Source organism: Notamacropus eugenii, chromosome 3 (assembly GCF_028372415.1).
Source record: "Notamacropus eugenii isolate mMacEug1 chromosome 3, mMacEug1.pri_v2, whole genome shotgun sequence".
In the NCBI taxonomy this organism is placed as follows: domain Eukaryota; kingdom Metazoa; phylum Chordata; class Mammalia; order Diprotodontia; family Macropodidae; genus Notamacropus; species Notamacropus eugenii.
This window is the reverse complement of record NC_092874.1, coordinates 298,208,078-298,225,563: the sequence shown is the minus strand read 5'-3', so window position 1 is coordinate 298,225,563 and position 17,486 is coordinate 298,208,078. Positions and strand designations below refer to the sequence as shown.

Below are 17,486 nucleotides of genomic sequence, written 5' to 3'. Positions count from 1 at the left end.
CCGGGCAGGTGTTGGCCGCGCCTCCCCTTGAGTCTCCCTCCAGGAGGTCCCATGCTGGCCGTCTGAGGAACAAAGGCACGAGCTGTCCATGCCGCGGTGTTCCAATGGCTGGGAGCCCCCTTCACCCATGGAAGGAAGCCGGGACTTTGGGGGACCCTTTTTTACAGAGGTGAAGTGACTTGCAAAGAGCCGCAGAGCTAGCACATGGGAAAGCGAGGATTTGAAACCAAACCCTTGTAAAAGTCCAGGTTCAGGGACCTTTCCAAGTAACCCCTTCTAGGTCTTTGCCCCTTCAGCCTGTACTCTCCCTGAGGCCAGGATACGGGCCGCGCCTGCGCACTGAATGCGCTGAACAAAGGGCCGTTGAAGTTAGCGGACGAAGTTGGAGATTGACCGCCCAGCTGATCAGGCGCGCCCCAGGCAGCTCTAAGAGAAGTCCCGCCCCTTTCCTCTCTTCCGAGCTTCGGCCTTCTAAGTCAAGGCCCCATCCTTCTGATTGACAGGGCCCGGCACTAATCATCCTTCAGGCCTCTGCCGAAGATCCTCTTTAGGGCGGGACTTCCGGCACCGGTTGCTAAGACAATTTTGTTTCCCTCCTTGACAACGCCAGGGAGGCGGCGGCTTCGGTGGCGCTGGGGCTCCGGCGGCGGGAGCAGGTGAGGGCGGCCCCGGGGGGCTGGGGGAGGGCGCCCCGCGGCCGTGTCCGTCCCTGAGGCCGAGGCCGGCCCCCGCCCCGGGCCTGCGCGACGCCAGCCTCGGAGCCTCGGAGCCCCGGGAGCCCCCGGAGCCGCGCGGCCTCTGCTTGCAGGCCCCGGCTGCCTGCCCGGCTCCCGCCGACCCTTAGCCCTGGGCGCGGGCGGCGGGGGACCCTCCGCACCTGCGGCTGCCGGGCTGACCCGCCCCGGCCAGGCGCTGCCCCCCCCCGTGAGCCTCAGTTTACCTGTCTGTAAAACTTAGGACCCGCCCCTGAGGCCCCTTGTGTCCCCAGATCCGTGAACGGGATTCCGACCCGTCTGGGCCGCTTACCCACAGCGAAGCCCTTTCCCCACTCTGTGCCTCAATTTCCTCGTCTGTAAAAGGAGGGGGTTGGAGTAGAAGTCCCCCATAGCCCTTCCATACCCAGATCTGTGACCTAAATTCAAACCCTGGCTGGGAGACTCCCTTGTGTAACCCTGGGGAAGCCTCTTCACCACCCAGTGCCTCAGTTTCCTCATCTGTAAAAGGAGGGGGTTGCCTTCGCTGGCTTTCTAGATCTGTTCCTGCTCCAGATCTACGACCCTAAGACTCTGTAAGTCCAAAATCCTACTTAGGTTCCTTCCCCCAAAATGCCCCCTTTCTGACTTTTTCCTAATTCATTTCGTCCAACAAACTCCTCTGCCCAGTCCCACACTTCATTTCCCAGCCATATCATCCTGTATTCCCTCCTGCTTTACTCCAGAGGACCCTTCTTTTGTCTGGGTCCAGCCCCTCTCGTGCCTTCGACCTCTCTCGTTTCACCAACAACTTGGCCCTTCCTTTTCTCTCCCTAATTTTTATTCTCTCTTATCCAGTGTCTTCTTCCTTCTGCCTGCAGACTCATCCTCTCCTGTCAGCCTCTTAAAAATACTGGACCTTCACTTGAACCTCCCCTCCCCTACAACTATTATCCTTTAATGCCTTTTTCTCTCCTTTCACAACCTTGCAAGCTTGGCTTCCACTCCTCAGGCACCACTATTTCCACTTTCCCTCATATTGCTTCTACTTTCTCCACTTTGCTTCCACCTCCCTCCAACTCAAAATTGCTTTCATTTTGCTGTCTTTTTTCGAATACCCATTCATTTCTCAACCCCTTGCAATCTGGCTGGCTTCTTTCCAGTCTTCTTGTCTGAAACTGCCCCTCCAGTGCCCCTCTGTGATGCTAAGTCCAATGGCTTTTTTCATTCCTCATCTTGACCGCTTTGTAGCTTTTGACACTGTTAACCAACTCTTCTTTCTGGATACTCTTTGCTTTGTGAGTTTCTGTGATAGTGCTTTGGTTATCTGTGGATGCTCCTAGGGCACTGTCTTAGGCCCTCCTCTCTCACTCTCTCTGTCTGTCTGTCTCGCTCCTCTCTCTCTCTCTGTCTCTCTCTCTGTCTCTCTTTCTTTCTCTCTCTCTCTTCCCCCCCTTCCTTCTTCTCTTACTCTCCCACTCCTTCCCTCCCTCTCCCCTGCAATGGCTCTCTTGATGCTTTCTCCCAGTCTCTGTGGGTTCAGCAATCATCTCTATGCAGATGACTCTCTGATCTACATACCCAGCCCTCATTTTTCTCCTAAGTACTAGGCCAGAATCTCTACCTGTCATGTAAGTATGTTCAAAATGGAACTTGTTTATTTCCCCCTATTCCTACTGGATATGCCTCCAGTCTTCCAGTGACCCACCTCCAAAGCCTTGAGGATATGACTTCACTCTGATTACCCTCCATATCCAATCCATCACCTCTCCGGCACCTATCCCCTTCTCTCCTTTCATACCACAACCACCTTCCTTCCGTTCCCTTCTCTCCTAGACTTTTGCCAGAGCAAAATTGGTCTCTTTGTATACAGTCTCTGCCCCTTCCAGTCCATCCTCTTGGGAGCTGCCAAATTGATATTCCTTAAACACTGTTCTCAATTCCTGCTCAAGAAGATTCCCTATTACTTGAAGAATAAAATGCAAACTCCTCTGTTTGGCATTTAAAGCCTTTCACAGTCTGACTCCAGCCTCTCTTTCCAGCAGATTACACATCACTCCCCCTCACATACTGTTTCAGCCAAACTGGCCTACTTAACTGTTTTCCCATACACAACATTCCACCACCCCCTCCTCCTGTTTCCGTGACTGTACAACCTGTCCCCTTTAGCTGAAATGTTCTCCAGCCTCTAATAACTTTCCCTAATAATAATAATTCCTAATAACTTTTGAGGCTCAACAAGCAGGTGAAATAGTAGAGAGAATGCTGAATTTGAAGTTAGCAAGATCTGGGTTCAAAATCCTACCCCAGGTACTTATTAGCTTTGTGATTCTGAGCAAGTCTCTTAACTTCTCTGTGCCTCAGTTTCCTCATATGTAAAATGAGGGAGCTGAACTCAGTGGCCTGTAAGGTCCTTCCAACTGTGATCCTAATTTACCAAGTTCTCGGTATCTCCCATTTACTCTGTATTTATTTTTCAAGTACTTCTATCTGTACACTTGTTGTATGCCCTGGTAAACATAAGGAGAGAGATTGCCATTCCTTACACGGGGAATATCATAGATACTCATCATACACTAAGGCTGGAGAAGCAAGATGAGAAAAGAATAGTAATCAATTCCATTTAGTTGAACAAAGTAGCCTGAACAAAGGCATGATGTGAGATGAGGCCAGAAAATACCAGAGTTGGAAGGGATCTCAGAAATCAGCTGGTCCAATCCGTATCTGAAAAGGAAACCCCTTCCCCCATGATGTCCTTTTTACCTCACCACCATCATCTGAAAACAGGCCCTCATCCCGTCTTGGCTCCATTGTCAAACTAACTGTTCTCTTTGCCTATAATCTGTCCTACATATCTTTGTGGAATCTTCCCCAAACACAGCTCTGATTATGTTACTTCTCTACCCAGAAGTCTTTGAGGACTCCCCATTGCCTATTAAAAAAGCCCCAAAGTACTGTCTGACTTTCCACCATGATCTTCTACTATTCCAGTTACACACACATAGAAGGGTTGGACCAAATGGAACAACTTTCACTCCGCTAACATGCCCTATGCTTTTCTGCTTTGCTCAAACTGATATCTCCATGTAGAATGTTCTCCCTCCCCACTTTTCCTATGAAACTCCTTCCCATTTGACAAGACTCAGCTGAAATGCCACTGATATGAAGTGATCTCTCCCTCCGAATTCTCATTGCACTTTTTGCTCATACTTTTCCTGTGGGACTTGATTCTTAATCAAGTTCACTTAGTCACTTTCTCTCTTGTATTCTAGTCATTTGTGACTTGTGTATACAAATAACTCTAAGAGGAGGTTGTGGGAAGACTGCCTTCTCCTTGTAATATGCCACAGTAGGAAGAGTTAGGAGATGTAGCTCTCTCCATTGCAGCTGCTCCGAAAGCTCGGGCAATTCACTCAAACTTTTGCCCCTCAGTTTCCTCATCTATAAGAGAGGGCATGGGCCAGATAACTTCTAAGGTCCCTTGTACTCCTATGAGTTTAGGATCTTTGTGTCACTTGGCTTCAGTAGGACAGGGCCCTCCACATATCCAGTGCCCAGTAAATAAAAGGAGATGGAGGACACTGCATGCCATCCTCAGTGGGAACAGCAGTGAGGGGCAGCACAGGGCAGGATAAGACTGGGAGCCAAGGAGGAGCAGCTCCATTTGGCTAGGAAAGGAGACCAGTTAAAATGAGGGTGGAAACTTCCTCACCCCTCAGAATTCTAGAGTCAGGAGAAATTACAGATGTCCTCCAGTCCAGTCTGCACTTCGGTAGGAAGTCTGGTCTAACTCAGTGGAAAGAGTGTTGGGTCTGGAGTACGAAAAGCCACGTTCAAATGGTCTGTCACTTCACTCCATCTGTAAAATGAGTGGGTTGGTCTAGACCAGAGGTGGCTGACCAGAGGAGGAATTGTGGGTATGAGCATAATAATATGTGACTCAAAGGAGATGGACAGAAATGGACATAGACCTGGGCCAGTCTTGTCGGTAGCTTATTCTATAATGACTGGATTAGCAGTTCCTGGGGAGGGGGGAAGGAGGGTATATGCTGTATGTGTATCTACACTTCTTTGTAGTCCCCTTCTTGGGGAGGGAGTTCTGCACACGACTGAGTAAATGGTTGGGTATGGGAAAGGGGACTTGCAGCCTTCCATCCTGCCCCACCAGTGTTTGCCAGAGAGCTTCTAAGTGTCTAAGTCTTCTCCTGGTTAAGAATGGTCAATAGAGTTGAGAGGATTGGGGACAGGACTCTTCTGAAATAGAAACATTTCATTTCTGGCTGCCATATAAACATGACTGTGCATGAGAAGGAAGTGTAGTGTTAGAAATATCCAGAGCTGGGCAACCCAAAGCTCTGGAAACTGCTCATTCTTATGTCCTCTGCTGGCTCCTTGAATAACTAAGTACTCACCATACCCAAGTCTCAAATCTCTCTTCTGTACAATGAAGGCATTGGACTGGATGATCTGTGTGCTCTGCCCACCCTAGGTACTTAATAAATGCCCTTTAAATCTGTTTGCTTATAATGAATATTTGTATGTTCAAGGTCCCTTCTAGTTCCTGTAACAATTCTGGTTTGTAATGGTCTTCCCAGGGTTTCTCTGAGACAAAACTCTTAAGTGGTGACTTAAGCTTGGCTATGAATCACAAGAGCTGGGTCTCATTTTGAAATGTCTGGGACGTGTACAGAGAGAGAGAGAGTCTGATCTCCTGGGCTCCTGTTGCCTAGGAGAAGCCTTTGTATTGTGCATTGACTGTCAAGGTTGTTGGAAAGCGCTCCTGGGCAGACTGTCAGTGAGACCAATCAAAAGGAGAGGAGATGAAGACCATCGTGGCTTGCTTTTCAAGGACAGTAATGGATTTTGTCGAAGCTGGCTCTCAGAGGTAGCCTGAAGTAATCAGGATTAGGACTACAGCTGCATTTTAAATTATTAAAATGCTTTCTTTTAAGCTTGACCTGATTCCTTTCTTGCCCCCTCAGCTCATGTTTATTGGCATGGAAGATGAATAAGGTTATTAAGAACTAGTTACACATAAGGACCCAAAGGGCTCTGAAGAGTTAGTTTTCTCACCTTGGTGCCATGTGAGATGCCTTCGTTTATTTTTATTGGAAATTTTTTTAAACTAAGTTAAATCTTTGAGTAAGAATGAAAGAAAATCGTGAATGCTAGCCATCTTATCATAGTGTAATCCTCTTATATGGTGCTTTACAGTGTAAAAAGTGCTCTCCACACCACCAATGTGAGTAGACATAAACACAACATTCCCATTTTACAGATGAAGAAACTGAGGTTCAGAGAAGTTGTGAACTGCCCAAGGTCATTTAGTCAATCATCAGCATAATTGACATTTTGACAACACTTTAATGAGTTTAACAAAGTGCTTTCTTCACAGCCACCCTGTGAGTGAGGTCGAGAAAGTTCACTGACCCCATTTTAAAAAGAAATAAAGAAACTAGAGTTTAGGAACTTCAACAACTGAGTCTCAGTTGGGCCACTTTACAGCTGTGTGACCTTGGGCAAGTCCCTTAATGTCTCTGACCTGTAGTTTCCTTGTCTTTAAGAAGGAGATGATAATAGTAGGACCTTGTACTTCCTAGAGTGGTGAGATCAACATTTTGACATATACGAAGGGAGTTATTAGAACAAAGAGCAGCAGGCTGCCATCTTTGAAATGCCTTCTTAGGACATTTCCTCTGTCTATCTGGTACCTAGATGTCTGGATGACCCTGAGCCTTTTAGGAATGTCATCAAGCTTCCAACCCTGACTTCAGTCTTGGATTGAGACTTCATTAATGAAGGGAAGGTAGAAGTAAAGAGCAAAGAGATGCCGTGACACTGAAGGTGTGGTTTAGTGTGAGGGAGGAGAAAGGCCTTGGTGAGATGAGAATCCTGAGCCAAAGTCAAGTGAGGTTTTACTTGAGGAATTGCCAGCCTTGTGTGTAGCAAGCAACAGGCAACTGTCTTCATCCAGAAGACCTAGCCCTGAACATGCATGGCCCAGGGACTAAAAGTTCACAGGGTGGGGGAGGCAAGAGAACCAGCCTTATTCCTTGTGCCAGGCTCCCCACCACAGCCTGGGCCACTCACCTGAGCCAGCCATTGGGTCTCCTTTGTTGGGCATCTAACATCGGTGAGGAAGCAGCGTGGGAAGTCAGCAGGCATCAGAGAGGAGACGGGATGATTTAATCAGCTCCCTGCCTGGAGTCTCCCTTCTGAAGCAACTTAGTCGACCCTTTGTCTTGTGTAGTCATTGTGCAAGATCACTGTGGGACACCACCCAAGTGTATCCTTCCTGATGAGAAAGCTGTGCCACTTCAGCCACTTTTCATAGAATGGGAGGAAGGGAGAAGGGGAAGAGAGACAGAGGAAGGAGAGACAGAGAAAGAGAATTAAGTCTATATGCAAAGTACTGGGGATGCAAATACAAACAAACAAGACAGTTCCTGTCCTCAAGAAGCTTCTCTTCTAATGGGGGAGGAGAGCACAGAGGATGAGTCTCCAAGGGAGTAAAGTGAGAATGGTTGAGGCCTCTCAGAGTTGAGGAGTCAGTTACCAACTAGAAGTCAGAGGTTCTCTAACAAATACCTACTGTGGGTAGGACTATGGTAAGTCTTACTTGGGGAAGAAAAAAGTTTTGATTGGCTCTCAGTCTAGTAGGGATAGACAAATATCCTTCCCTAGAGACCTCACACGATGCCTCATTGGGGGAAGGGGAGATGATGCTGGGGTCTTAAACATTATGCTCACAGACTACAAACTCTGACATCAACTGGACAGGCTTCAAGGACTGTCTGCTTAGTTACAAAGGGATTACAGACTGCATAGAGGGAGGAATGTCCAAAGTGGAAGAATTGGCAGCACCCTGGATCCCAGAATGGGAAGAGAACCATAAAGGCCACCATGTTCAGCTTCATCATCTTATAGCTGAAGAAATGGAAGCACAGAGAGATCAATTGCCCTACCCAGGGTCACACAGCTGCCAAGTGTCTGAAACTGGACTTGAACCCGAATCTCCCTGACTTGACTATACAGTACAACACACACAAGCATTATAGAGTCACAACACAATGTGCTATGGAAGGTCTAAGAGGAAAGACTGCTATTGATGAAGGATTAAGAAAGGTTTCTTGAAGTAAATGAGGTGACTTTTTTTTAAATCAGCAGGTAAAGAAGAGAAGAGGAGAGGAGAGGGACCAACGTGAACGAAACCTCCCAAATAGGAAAGTGTAAGTGGTGTCCAAGGATAAAAAGTGCTCCAGCTTGCCTGGAGCATCGAGGGAGCATGTGACCCTGCAAGACTATAGAGACAAGGGGTACCAGTGTTCCAAAGGCTTGGAATACTGACCAGAAGACCTTGAACCTTAGAAAGCAGTAAAGTGTCACTGGAACAGAGTGGTATGATAAGACGCATGCAGATAGTTTCGATAGTTTCAAAGCCAAATGAAAGCTGGATTGGAAGGGAAAGACTGGATGCAGAGAGATCTCCTAGAAGGCTGTTACCTTGGTCCAGCTGGGTGGAAATATGAGGCTAGTTGGAATTGAGAATCCAGCAAAGAATGCTGGAAACATTGGGCAGGAAGAATTGGCTGGTGTTGGTAGCTAAATGACTGGGAAAGGTGACAGAGAGAACATTGAGGATTCATGTGGGAGAGAGACAGCAAATAGCTGTACCCCAGGCAGAAATGGTGACACCATGAGGAGGAATAACTGTGTTTTGGACATGTTAAGTCTGAAGTACCATCTGTAGACAGGAATTTAAGTCCAGTGCTCAGAAAGGCTAGAGCTTGAGAGGTTATTTGCATAGTGATGGTCATTGAAGCCAAAGGAGAGTGTATAGAGAACAGAGAAGAAGACATAGGAATGGGCTGGGGAGAAGAGAAGGAGCCAGCTGAGGAAGTAGAGAAGATGCTTTTGGAGAAGTAGAAGGATCTGATACAGACACAGGGTTAGATTCTAAGAATGTGTTTACTGAGTGAATGAGGAGAGGAGAAGAGGTCATTTAGAAGCAGGAGGTGGTCAACAGGGCAATTCTGCAGAGATCAAGGAAGATGGATCCTGAAAAGGGCCAACCATTGGGTCTGATGACGGGGAAATCATTGATAACTTTTGAGGGAGGTAGGCGCTTCAGTGGAGTATTGGGGGATAATACCAGGTGGTGAAACATTGGAGAGGGAGTGAGAGGGGAGCAAGTGGAGAATTCCAGTATAGAAAACCTTTTCAAGGAATGTAGCGGTGAAGGTGAGGATAGTGATGGGATGGATGGAATAGAAAGTGCCATGGATGTGTCAGCTTATCAGGGATTATTGTAAAAAGCCCATAGCGATGGGCATCAGAGCCATGGAATTGAGGACAGCGTTAGAGTTAGAAGAGACTCCCAAAGGCACATAGTCAAGCTTCCTCTCTGATGGACGAGAAAAATGAGTTCCAGGCAAGGGAAGTGACTTTCCCAGGGTCCCCCGTTGGATCAGTGACAGGGCTGGGACTAGAACTCAGGTCTCTTGCTACCTGGTAGTCCATGTATGTAGTGTTTAAAAATTGTCCAAATGTTTTCACATACATTGTTTCATTTCACCCTTATCTTGAAGTTTTCGGGGCAGGTGTTATCCTCACTTGACTAACGAAGAAACAGAGGGTAAACTTAGACACACACACAGTGAAGCCAGACTGAGCACCCACACTTCTACTCTCCTTAGCTCACCTAGACCAGAGTAAATATGAAGCCTCTGAGGGAGCTCTAAAGAATTTGCTGATGGGTCAGTTGAACTTCAGCACTCTCATTGCTTAGAAGGGGGAGAGTCTGCTTAGCTACTGCTCTTCCTGCTCAAGAGCTCTGCAAGCATGAATTACAGCCACATCTCCTAGCAGTCACGGTGCCCCGCACTTTGTAGGCTGTCGACCCCTGCTTGTTTGTTACTTGTTACTCCATGAATTGTCTAATATCATCACCTAGACTATGCTTAGAGTATTGTTGGCCATATGGTCAAGATCTGTCTCCCTTGGAAAAGCATGGGCTCGCAGCATCCTATCGGTGTGTTCTTCCTCAGGTCTGAGTGTCTCCTGTTGACTCATCCTCCAATCTGCAGACAAGCTGGCCATTTGGGAAGGGACAGTGGAGGCGTTAAAACGGGGGTGGGGAGATCAGATAGTTTCTGTGACCTTTCCAATTTGTGATTTGTGGTTTAAAATCAACTTTCTTTGTTCTGGTTTTTCCTGTTTTCAGCAGTATCCCCTGGGGGGAGCATTTTCTACTGCCTCTGAGACAGCTGGGCCTGCCTCCTTAGCCTTCCTGGCTCACCGTAATTGTTACCATTAGCACCTCCCCAGGAGCACTCCTCTTTTCCCAGCTGCTCACAGTGGAAGGATCATGGGAGAAGAAGGGAAGAAGGATGACGCAGATTATAAGAGGCTACAAACCTTTCCTCTGGTCAGAGTAAGTTCTAGCAGGGAATGAGAAAAGATACTCAAAAGGCAGCCTTGGGGAAGGGCCCTTTCAGAAACAATCTCTAGGGATCCTCCTCAGAGCTGTGTCTTTCTTCAGTTCTGATGTATGATGCAGGTGTGCTCTGAGGTTGATACAACCTGCTAGTGATACCAACATGAGCAAGAATTCTAGCTTGGGCTGGGTACTGGCTTTGGCATCTGTACCTCAGCTTCTCCATCATGGCAAATGCCTGCCCTGCTGATCTTGGGACACTTGCATCATCTCTGTGTACAAACTTTGGGGCCTCTCCCCAACTGACAAACCAGCCTTCTAGAGCTCAGTAACAGATCAGCCCTGGCTTGGCCTTGCCACGTCTTGTGCTGAGCTTTCTCTCTCTGTCCTTCCCTCCTTCCCCAGCACTCAGACATGCCAGAAGAGATGAGAGTGGAGACCATGGAGTTATGTGTCACTGCCTGTGAGAAGTACTCCAACAATAACGAGGTACCAGTCACTGCAGGGCCCACATGACGATGAAGCTGGCTCCTGTGAGCAAGCGAGCGAGTGGAGGCAGGGCCCCCATGGCCTAGCTCAAGAACAGCCTATTCTGGGGGAAGGATGATGTGGGAAAGGAGAGAGGTTCTTTCTGAGATGTTTTGTGGAGCCCAGGCTCTTCTGAGGGAAGTCCAGGTGAGCTCAGCAATGCCTTTACCAATGCCAGTCCCAGGAGACAATGGTGACTGTGGCTCCTGTGTCCCTGGTCTGGCCTTAAGGGCCAGAGGAGGCTGAGGAAAGATTCCCAAGTGGTAGCCAGTGTCCCTTCGTTGTCAGGAGGGAAGTTGGAAAAGGTTTGGGGACTAGGACCACAAGCCCATGGGTGGGAGGGCACTTTGAAGGGAAAGATCCCAGGGAGAAAAAGCTTGTTAACCTTGTCCGTGTGCAGGCAGGGTCAGTGTCCCATTGACTTCAGCCTTTCCTGCTGAAGCCCCCTGGGAACATGGGATTGGGAAACATCAGTCCCTCCTCTATGCATGACAGATGATGGGCCTGAGCAGCAGTCAACAGAATTCTCCTACAGGACTAGGGTTGTACCTGCCTCCTGCCAAGAGCTGCCGAGCAGCATCACCATCACAGAGGGCCTCCATTCTAGTGGTGCTTTCTGGTCCCTGCCATGTACCAGCCCCTATTGGCTAGATGAGGCAGTTGAAGGGGCTTGCTCCTAAGCTCCAGACGACAGATTCCAACCCAGGACTCCTGTCCTATAGGTGGTAGGCCTAGCAGGCAAACTTGCTGGACTTGGAGTCAAACCAACTGAAACTGGAGCCCCAGGTCCTCCACTCTCTGGTCCTGCAACCTTGGGCAAACTGTTCCCCTTTTCTGAGACTCACTTTCTTCACCTGTAAAATGGGGCTAGGCATGCTTGTCCTAGGGATCTCATAGGGTGTTTTGAAGGAAAGTCCTCAGTAAGTTACAAGCCAGGCTGTGAGTGGGAGCCCTCCTGAATTTCTGAGGTGACCCCATTGACCCCCAGCCCATCTCACCCTCTGAAAAAGCTGAGAACTGTTGGCCTCAGCCCTTCCCATGATGCACCCCTGGCCTTGTCCTTTGCAGAGCGCTGCCAAAATGATCAAAGAGACCATGGACAAGAAGTTTGGCTCCTCCTGGCACGTGGTGATTGGCGAAGGCTTCGGCTTTGAGATCACCCACGAGGTGAAGAATCTGCTCTACCTGTACTTTGGGGGCACGCTGGCTGTGTGCGTCTGGAAGTGCTCCTGACACAGGCCCTGCACCCCCACATCCCATCCTGTCCCATGGCTTTCAACCGGGTAGGGCAGCCTCAGGCAGGCCCTGGCTTCAGAAGGGACATGTGGGGTCTTCTTTTTTCTGTGTGTGTGTATATGTGTGTGTGTATGTGTGTGTGTGTGTTTGTTCACATGTGCCCAGGCACCTGTGTGCATGTGCTCATGTGTATGTGGGTGTCCTTGTGTCTTCCTTCTCACTCCAAGAGACAGGCTCTGGGGCAGTTGGGGAAGGGAGGCTTTCCTCTTGGGAAGATCCCCCAGGTCAGAGCCTGAGCCAGTTGGGGAGGGGGGAGAGCCCAGGGCTGCCCAGGGCTTCTCAGAGCTTCCCTTCCCACAGCCTTTCAAAAGGCCACCCTGCCTGCTGGGCATCACAAGGGAGGAGCCCTTCCTTCCTCCTCTTCGCTGTCCAGATTCAAGTGGCTAAAAGACCGAACCTCTCCTAGGGGGACAAATGATTACTGCCCTTTCTTGTCTCCCCAAGAAGTGGGGGAAATAGTAGGACCTCCCCACTTGACCTCCTAGTTTACTCACCCACTGCATCTTAACTAGACTGACAGCAGAAGCAGCCGTCCCCTCTACAGGGCCTTTCCCTGCTCTTACCCTCTTCGCCTCCCTCTATGAGGCCAGTTCCCACCTTTTTACCCCCCCGTAGCCACTGGCAGGGGGGCTGGAAACCCTCCCGAGTCCTGGGGGGGGCACCAGGCTTAGGGGTGTCAGCGACTGCAGGGGCCCTCAAGGCTGCTCGCTACTTAGTCATCAGGGACCCTGTATATTTGTACTACTTATTTCTCTGTCTTGGGTTTTCTATGTGACTTTTTGAGTGTGGGTTGGAGAGGGGATTTACTAGAAAGAAGAACTAACTGTATTTTACACAACAGTTTTATTTATATGAATGTTTTTGGTTTTTATGATTAAAAGCTACCAGAAACAGATTGAAGTCTTCATGCTCCTGAGGTTGGATGAGGTGTATGTTGTGGGGGGGATGGGTCTGAGGGAGATTGAGGCATCTGTGGAGAGACCATCAGACTTCCCCCATGCTGGGATAGCTCAAGGTGGACCACAGCAGAAGGACAAAGCCTGACTGTGGTGGGCTTGGGCATCCATGGCAGAAATGGGGGACATCCTTGTACCTCCTCCTCCCCTGCTCCACCTGTCATCCCGATCCCAAGCCTTGCCAGGTTAGCTTTGCTGCTTCCTGCTTCGTCTGTGACATCCAGTCAGTCACCATGTCCTCTCTTGACTTCACCATTCCTCCCATTCCATTCCCACAGCCACCACTGTCTTCCCTGACCCCTGGACAATCAGGCCTCCCTGCCTGGACAGTACCCTTCTGCAGTCCATCCTGTACTCACAGCTCCCGACATCTCATTCCCCTGCCCAGCTCCCTTCAGTGACAACCCATCGCCCACCCGACCAGATAGCCCACTATCACCAGATAGTGAAGGCCCTGCTGGCCAGACTTTGTCCCACCCCATCCCTCGCCACACCCTTCCCTTCAGACAAACCAGCCCACATGCTGTCCACACGCCAACCCTCCAACTCCCACCTCTTTGGCTTTGTTCACATCACATCCTCAGCCTAAAATGCTACCCCCACCCTGTTCCCCCCCCCCCCCCACAACAGTCCCCTAGTCCACATCTTCCCTGTGTCCCTCAGGACCCACCCAGATCCCACATATTCCATGAAGCTCCTGCTGGTCCCCTCAAACAAACTTGCTCCCTGCTGTGAACTCAGCCCCCTTTGTGCTTTCCAGGAGCACTGTTTGTATTCTACAAGTCTCTACTCTTATGCTCTCTTACTAAGCCGAACCCTCCCTGAGTCTGGAGCCACGTTTCACTGCTCTCTGCCTCCCCCTAAGCTCCTAACATGGGGTGTTACACACACTAGGTACTTGGTATACATTTGTGGAGTTGGATTGGATTCAAGAGGGAGTAGAGGACAGATGCTCCAGGTTCAAATCCCATCATTGATGCTCCCTGTATAACCATAAGAAGTGTCATTTCTCTTCCCTGGGCCTCAGTTTCCCCATCTGTAAAATGAGGAGATTGGACTAGACATTCTAACATCCCTCCCAGCTCTAGAACAACAATCCTATGCATTGCAAAAGTTCCTTCTGGGTGGGAACTTAGGAGCCTGGTCCTTCTCCCGGGCCCCTGTGGTATCAGTGTTCAACCTACCCTCCCCCAGATTGGAGGGGACTTCTGCAGGGCCTCCATCCTTGTGAGGCCAGGAAGCTGACAGGCTGAAATCAGATCCACCAGTCAGATTCTTGGTGCATGTGATCAGATAAGGATCAGCTTCTGAAAAGGGGGGGGGGGCAGAGCCAGCCTTGATTTATTTAATAAGCAGAGGCCCAGCGCCACACCCGCAGAAGAAGAAAATCCTGCTTCTCCCACCCCCCAAAAGAGCTTTCTAGAGATTGCAAAACACTTGATCTGCTACCTCCCAACAACCCTATGAAGTAGATGCTATCGCTATCCTCATTTGCAGATGACACTGAGCCTGAGAAATCAAGTGGCTTGCCTAGGGTCACACAGCCTGGAAGCATCTGAGGTGGAATCTGCCAGGTCTTCTGGACTCAAAACCCTGCTCTGAGTGCAAAATTGGACTAAAAGCCCCTCCTCCCCTTCCCAATTGTCAGTGCCCAGTGAGGTACAATTGGCCTACGGAGTCAGGTGGGGGAGTAACTGGTGATATTCACCCAATGAATGTATTGGCCTCAGATGTACTTGACCCAAGTGATTTGACTTCTGTCTCTATCTGACAGTCATTACTAAGCAGCTGTGTCAACTCTGACCCATCTGGCCCAGTACCCTCCAAGGCAAGTGTTTACAAATTTGCCTTTTTAAATATGCTAGTTTCCTTTGTAATCCCATATATTTTGTGCCCTTGACATGATTCTGAGAAGGAGTCCACTGGCTTCACCACAAAGGGATCCAGGACCCAAAATCCCTGCCCTTAATGACAGGCCCCTGACCTACCAGTGGGAGATACAAGAAGTCTGAGGAAAAGTAGCAGAGACACTCCAAGTGTCAGGCCAGTGCTGTGACTCGGGCGAGGGCTGGAGTATCCCCCCTGCAACTTTCTAAGTTAGTCTTCAGAGCTTCTGCTGGGTATTTCAGCTGACAAAGCCCTACCTTTGTTTGATAAAACAGAGGTCACACCAGCTTTGGACCTCTGCTCCCTAGAACTAGGGGCCACGGCCCTGAAGCTGCAGCTGATAACTCAGGTCTTGGTGCCAGATGCTCTGTGGTCAGCTGGTGAGGAAAAAATGACCACTTTCCCATCAATCACAGCTGAGGCCATAGACCTGCATGCCTGGTGTAAAATGGCTCCTTGTATCACTGGGTACAGAGACTGAGTCACCCCGGAAAGAGTCAGCCAGGCTCAGCTGAGGACATGAGTCATGGGCCTGGGTCCAAATGATCTCACCCCTCATTGATGGCCTCCCTGGCCCAGAAGAGCAGCAAGGTGTTCCGAACAGATCAGAAAGAAATGAATTTCTACCCTCAGGATAAGAATGAAGGGAATCACTAATGAAGGGCTATCGGTGGGCTGCCAGCTTTTGAAGCTCTCTGTCTCGCATATTCATCATCCCAACTGCCTGAAAACAGGAATCTTGGGGCGAATAATATCATCTTTGAAGAGGAGAGAGTTGAAGGCCATCAGCGAACCTGCTCTTTGCTCCCTACCACGAAAAGGGTGGCTTTGTACTCGGCTGCAGACAAGGCGGGTCCCCCTCCATCCCAGAGCACAGTCCCCACAAAGCCAACAGCCCTCAGGAGGAGGGAGCGAACTAGGAAGCTTTGATCTCTGAGAAAGGGAAACGTTCAGAGACCCCAAGTTCCAAGGTGCCTCCTCAGTGCTGTTCAGTCCGTGTGGTCATTCTTAAGAAGTGCTATAACAGGACTTTTAGACCCTGGCTGACATTGATGGGAAAGGCTCAGATAAGTCAAGGGATTGTAGAATCTCTAAGGTGAGAGGGGTCTCAGCACTCACCAAGGCTTGACCGAGATCCAAAAATCATGAGCATGCCCTCTAAGGCAGACCTGTCAACAGTCATCCCTTCTCCCACTGCCACCTCCTGAGGTAGTCTGTAATGCTTTGGGATGGGATAGGGGTTGAGGCTAGACCTATAAATGTATTGGTATAGGGAACTCCCAGGTGAGGAAAGGCCCTCTACCAGGGCAAGTTGGCAGCTTCTCTTCAACCTAACTCTGAAGTTAAGTGACTTGCCCAGGGTTACAAAGCCAGAATGCATCATAAGTAGTACTTGAATTCAGGTCTTCCTGGATCAAATGTAGACTTTTTATCCACTATGCAACCCTGGCCTGTTTTTAGGGAAATTTTTTTTAATAAAAAGCCATCTTTCTGCAACTCCAGGGCCAAGACAAACAAGGCTAATCCCCCTTCCATGTAACAACCCTTCAGGTACTTGTGGCTGTCTTGTCCCTGAGTCATCTGTTCTCTAGGCTAGACATTCCCAGTTCCTGCAGCTGATCCCCACATGGCATGGCCTCTTAACCCCTTCCTCATGTTGGCCAATCTATTTGCACCAGCTGGTTATTCCTCCTCCCAGAACTGAACTTGACACTCCAAATGTGTCTGGCTAGCACAGAGGACAATGAGGCTGTCATCAACCTGGTTCCAGGGACAGCACCCCTCCAAAAATGTCACCCAAACTCAAATTGGCTTTATGGGCTCCCAGATCACAGCACTGAGGAATCCTGAACTGCAAGACCACTAGGACCCCCAGGTCTTTTTTGGAAGAGGTGTTTTTTTCACATGAACTTCTTGTCCATGACTCTTTCACCCTTGGTACTCATCATATTTCCTCCTTTCTGAGTTGGAAATAATAGGAGATCTCTGCTCCACCCCCACAACTAACATCTGCTTCCATATTGCTGTCCATTCAATTCAAAAGCTTCTTTTGCAGCACCAAGGCTCCATCACTGGTCATACAGAATCACAGGATCTCCCAGTTGGAAGGTACTTAAATATCCTCCCCAAGGCCAGCTCAGACTTGAACCAGAGTCCCACCTCTCCTCAATGACCCCTTCAGCTGGGGTGGTCCACCACACCCTGAGGCTGACCCTAGACCCTGGATCATCTTGAATAGTGAAGACAGTCTTTCCTTTGTCAGTTTTCACTGATCCTTGGCAACTTACCCGCCCTTGTTCCTAGTTCTGCAGCCTAGGGCCAAGCAGGGAGGCCTCCTCCCTCTCCCACAGGCCAGCCCTTGAGGCAGCAGTATTCATTTGGGCCCAACTTAAGCAGTCTGAAGACCACATAGCCCCAGTGAAATGAAGAGACCTGGAAACTTCCATGGGGCTTTGGCAGTGAATCCCAGTTAACCCCAAAAAGTGATTAGAGAGGCCCCAGTCCTATTTGAGGGGGAAGGATGGCAGAATCTGGGACACTGGAAAATGTCACCTAGAGACAGTTGCTATGAAACTATTGCATCTCAAGAAGGGAGAGCCAGGAAGTGAAAGTCACTTAGGTCTATTTACAAGATGGAGGGGACAGAAAAACTAGTGTCCTTCCATCACCAACACCAAGAAAGTGGGGGCC

The 17,486-nt window shown here is 49.3% G+C and overlaps 1 protein-coding gene across 7 annotated transcripts; it reads left to right on the top strand.

Annotated features, from left to right (window-relative positions):
* Positions 1-338: 338 nt before the first annotated feature.
* On the top strand, positions 339-12,847 carry DNAL4 (dynein axonemal light chain 4). Of its 7 annotated transcripts, none has more exons than XM_072656166.1 (5): positions 339-656; positions 7,857-7,921; positions 9,916-10,125; positions 10,534-10,617; positions 11,725-12,847. In XM_072656166.1, exons 3-5 carry the CDS (start codon positions 10,060-10,062, stop codon positions 11,887-11,889), a joined length of 315 nt encoding a protein of 104 aa, XP_072512267.1. In that variant the 5' UTR covers positions 339-656; positions 7,857-7,921; positions 9,916-10,059; the 3' UTR covers positions 11,890-12,847. The 7 variants fall into 7 exon arrangements, with proteins under 7 accessions (XP_072512267.1, XP_072512272.1, XP_072512265.1 ...); XM_072656164.1 differs by having other exon boundaries at positions 568-656; positions 9,919-10,125; XM_072656168.1 differs by having other exon boundaries at positions 574-656; positions 7,860-7,921; positions 9,919-10,125.
* The last annotated feature ends 4,639 nt before the right edge of the window (positions 12,848-17,486 follow it).

Bases quoted from the DNA above. Each gene is read 5' to 3' on its own strand.
- DNAL4 (XM_072656166.1), top strand. From the start codon at position 10,060: ATGGGAGAAGAAGGGAAGAAGGATGACGCAGATTATAAGAGGCTACAA. The intron at 10,126-10,533 runs GTAAGTTCTAGC...CTCCTTCCCCAG, and splicing joins AAACCTTTCCTCTGGTCAGA to CACTCAGACATGCCAGAAGA. The intron at 10,618-11,724 runs GTACCAGTCACT...TGTCCTTTGCAG, and splicing joins AGTACTCCAACAATAACGAG to AGCGCTGCCAAAATGATCAA.